This window comes from Cannabis sativa, chromosome 5, assembly GCF_029168945.1.
Source record: "Cannabis sativa cultivar Pink pepper isolate KNU-18-1 chromosome 5, ASM2916894v1, whole genome shotgun sequence".
Classification (NCBI taxonomy): Eukaryota; Viridiplantae; Streptophyta; class Magnoliopsida; order Rosales; family Cannabaceae; genus Cannabis; species Cannabis sativa.
The window spans coordinates 30,032,920-30,035,289 of record NC_083605.1 but is presented as its reverse complement, the minus strand read 5'-3'; the positions used below and the strand labels follow the sequence as shown (position 1 = coordinate 30,035,289).

At 38.8% G+C, this 2,370-nt stretch overlaps 1 protein-coding gene across 1 annotated transcript; it reads right to left on the bottom strand.

The window, feature by feature from the left end:
* Positions 1–1,116: 1,116 nt before the first annotated feature.
* Positions 1,117–1,683, bottom strand: LOC115699805 (uncharacterized). The gene has a single exon (XM_030627348.2). It carries the CDS (start codon positions 1,681–1,683, stop codon positions 1,117–1,119), a length of 567 nt encoding a protein of 188 aa, XP_030483208.2.
* Positions 1,684–2,370: the final 687 nt, after the last annotated feature.

Sequence of the window (2,370 nt, the reverse complement as noted above, 5' to 3'; positions counted from 1 at the left end):
TGACGAACCTTCCTCAACATGCCTAGTTCTCTTAGGTGTCATTTTTTAAAAAAATAATAATAATTTTTTTCTTTTTTTTTCTTCTTTTTTTTCTTTTTTTTCGGATTTTTTTTCTGATTTTTTTTTTTCAAAATAATTCTAAGAAAAAAAATTTGGGCAGCACCTCCCCTTAATTTTCTAGTTCCCAAAAAATTAAAATCACTCAAACAAACCCAACAATAACACAACACAATTCCAATAAGCCCAATATAACAACAAATCCACACAGTATGCACTATACCACCCAAAATTTATAAAAAGTAAATCAAATTCCTTAATATGGTAGGAAGTGATACTTACAAACCCAAAGAAGCTTTTACTCCACCTCCATTGTTGAATGTTCTTGAAAGCTTGAGGTTGAAGATGAAGAACAATGGTAATTTTTGGATTTGGGATTGTATTGGTGATTTTTGGGATGGTTTTTGTTGGAAAGTGTAGATGGATGAGTGAAATTAGGTTTATAGATGGATTGGGATTGAGAAATTGGATTGAAGATGAAAGAATTAAAGATTTGGGGAAGAAAATTTGAAATTTTTGAATGAGAATGGGTTAGGGTCGGCTGAGAGAAGAAGGAAAGATTTGAAATTGGTGTAGGGTTGAATGGGGGCAAAAATTGGGATATTTATAGGAAAACCGTCAGCTTGTCGCGACTAGCTTAAATTCAAAATTCTGGGGGCTTCTGGAAAATTGGCTAGTCGCGACTGGGGTTGCAACTTGGAAAAAGGGTCGCAACTTCCAGTCACCCTAGTCACGAATACTGGGAATAAAATTTTTTTGTGGTTCTGTAAAACCCGAGATCGCGACCAGGGTCGCGACTACCAAAAAGGGTCACGACCCAGGAACCTTGTGGTCGCGACCACTGGGTTCTCAGGTCTAATTTTTTTTTTCACGTTTTTCACGATTCAATTGAAAAAAAATAATTTAATGTCTGGTACTTAACTAAAAATTTAAAATACAAGAAATACTAAAACATAAACTAGAAACATATCCAAAAAGTCTGAAAAATGAAAGAAAACACTTGGGTTGCGTCCCAAGAGTGTTGTCTTTATCGTCATATAGCCGGACACTGAGCTGTGTCTAGAGAGGCGCCAGAATAATGGCGGACTTGGCTTGGTCAAATTGACCTCCCAAGTAGAGCTTTAAACGTTGTCCATTAACTTTGAATGTTGCTGGACCTTCACCTTTTAACTCCACAGCTCCATAGAGAAACACCTTGACCACTGTAAATGGTCCTGACCACCTTGACTTCAGCTTACCAGGAAACAACTTCAACCTTGAATTGAATAGTAACACTTGCTGCCCAGGTTGAAACTCTTTCCTAACTAAGCCTTGGTCATGCCAACTCTTGGTTCTTTCCTTATAGATCTTTGCATTCTCATAGGCCTCATTGCGAAACTCCTCTAGTTCATTCAATTGCAGTAGCCTTTTCTCTCCTGCAGCTTTCAATTCCATGTTGAGAGTCTTCATAGCCCAAAAAGCTTTATGTTCTAGTTCCACCGACAGATGACAAGCCTTTCCAAACACCAACCGATACGGTAACATGCCAATCGGTGTTTTGAAAGCTGTTCTATACGCCCACAATGCGTCATCTAACTTTCTTGACCAGTCTTTCCTTGATCTCTGCACTGTTTTCTCTAGAATCATCTTTATCTCCCGATTAGAAATTTCAGCTTGGCCATTACTCTAGGGATGGTATGGTAAAGCAGTTCGATGTCAGACACCATATCTTGCAAGGAGTGCTTCAAACTGCTTGTTACAGAAGTGACTCCCTTCATCGCTTATGATTGCTCGGGGAGTACCAAACCGAGTGAAGATGTTCTTTTGTAAAAAGCATAGAACTATTTTACCATCATTCTGTGGTGTAGCTGCAGCTTCAACCCCATTTAGACACATAGTCCACAGCCAATAAGATGTACTGATTGCTAAAAGATGAAGGAAACGGATCCACGAAGTCTATTCCCCACACATCAAACAATTCCACTTCCAAGATTCCTGTTAAAGGCATTTCGTTCCTCCTTGAGATATTACCTGTACGTTGACAGCAATCACATGCCTTCACAAAGGTACTAGCATCTTTAAATAGTGTTGGCCAAAAGAATCCACTCTGCAACACCTTAGTAGCAGTTCTGGTCCCACTGAAATGTCCTCCACATGGCAAATCATGACAATGATTTAGGATAGAATACATCTCCTGTTCAGGCACACATCTTCTAATTATCTGATCAGCGCAGTGCTTGTAAAGGATTGGCTCTTCCTAATAATAATGTTTCACCTCAGAAAAGAACTTCTTTAGTTGTTGACGTGAAAGCTAAGGAGGAGTTATTTTTGCCG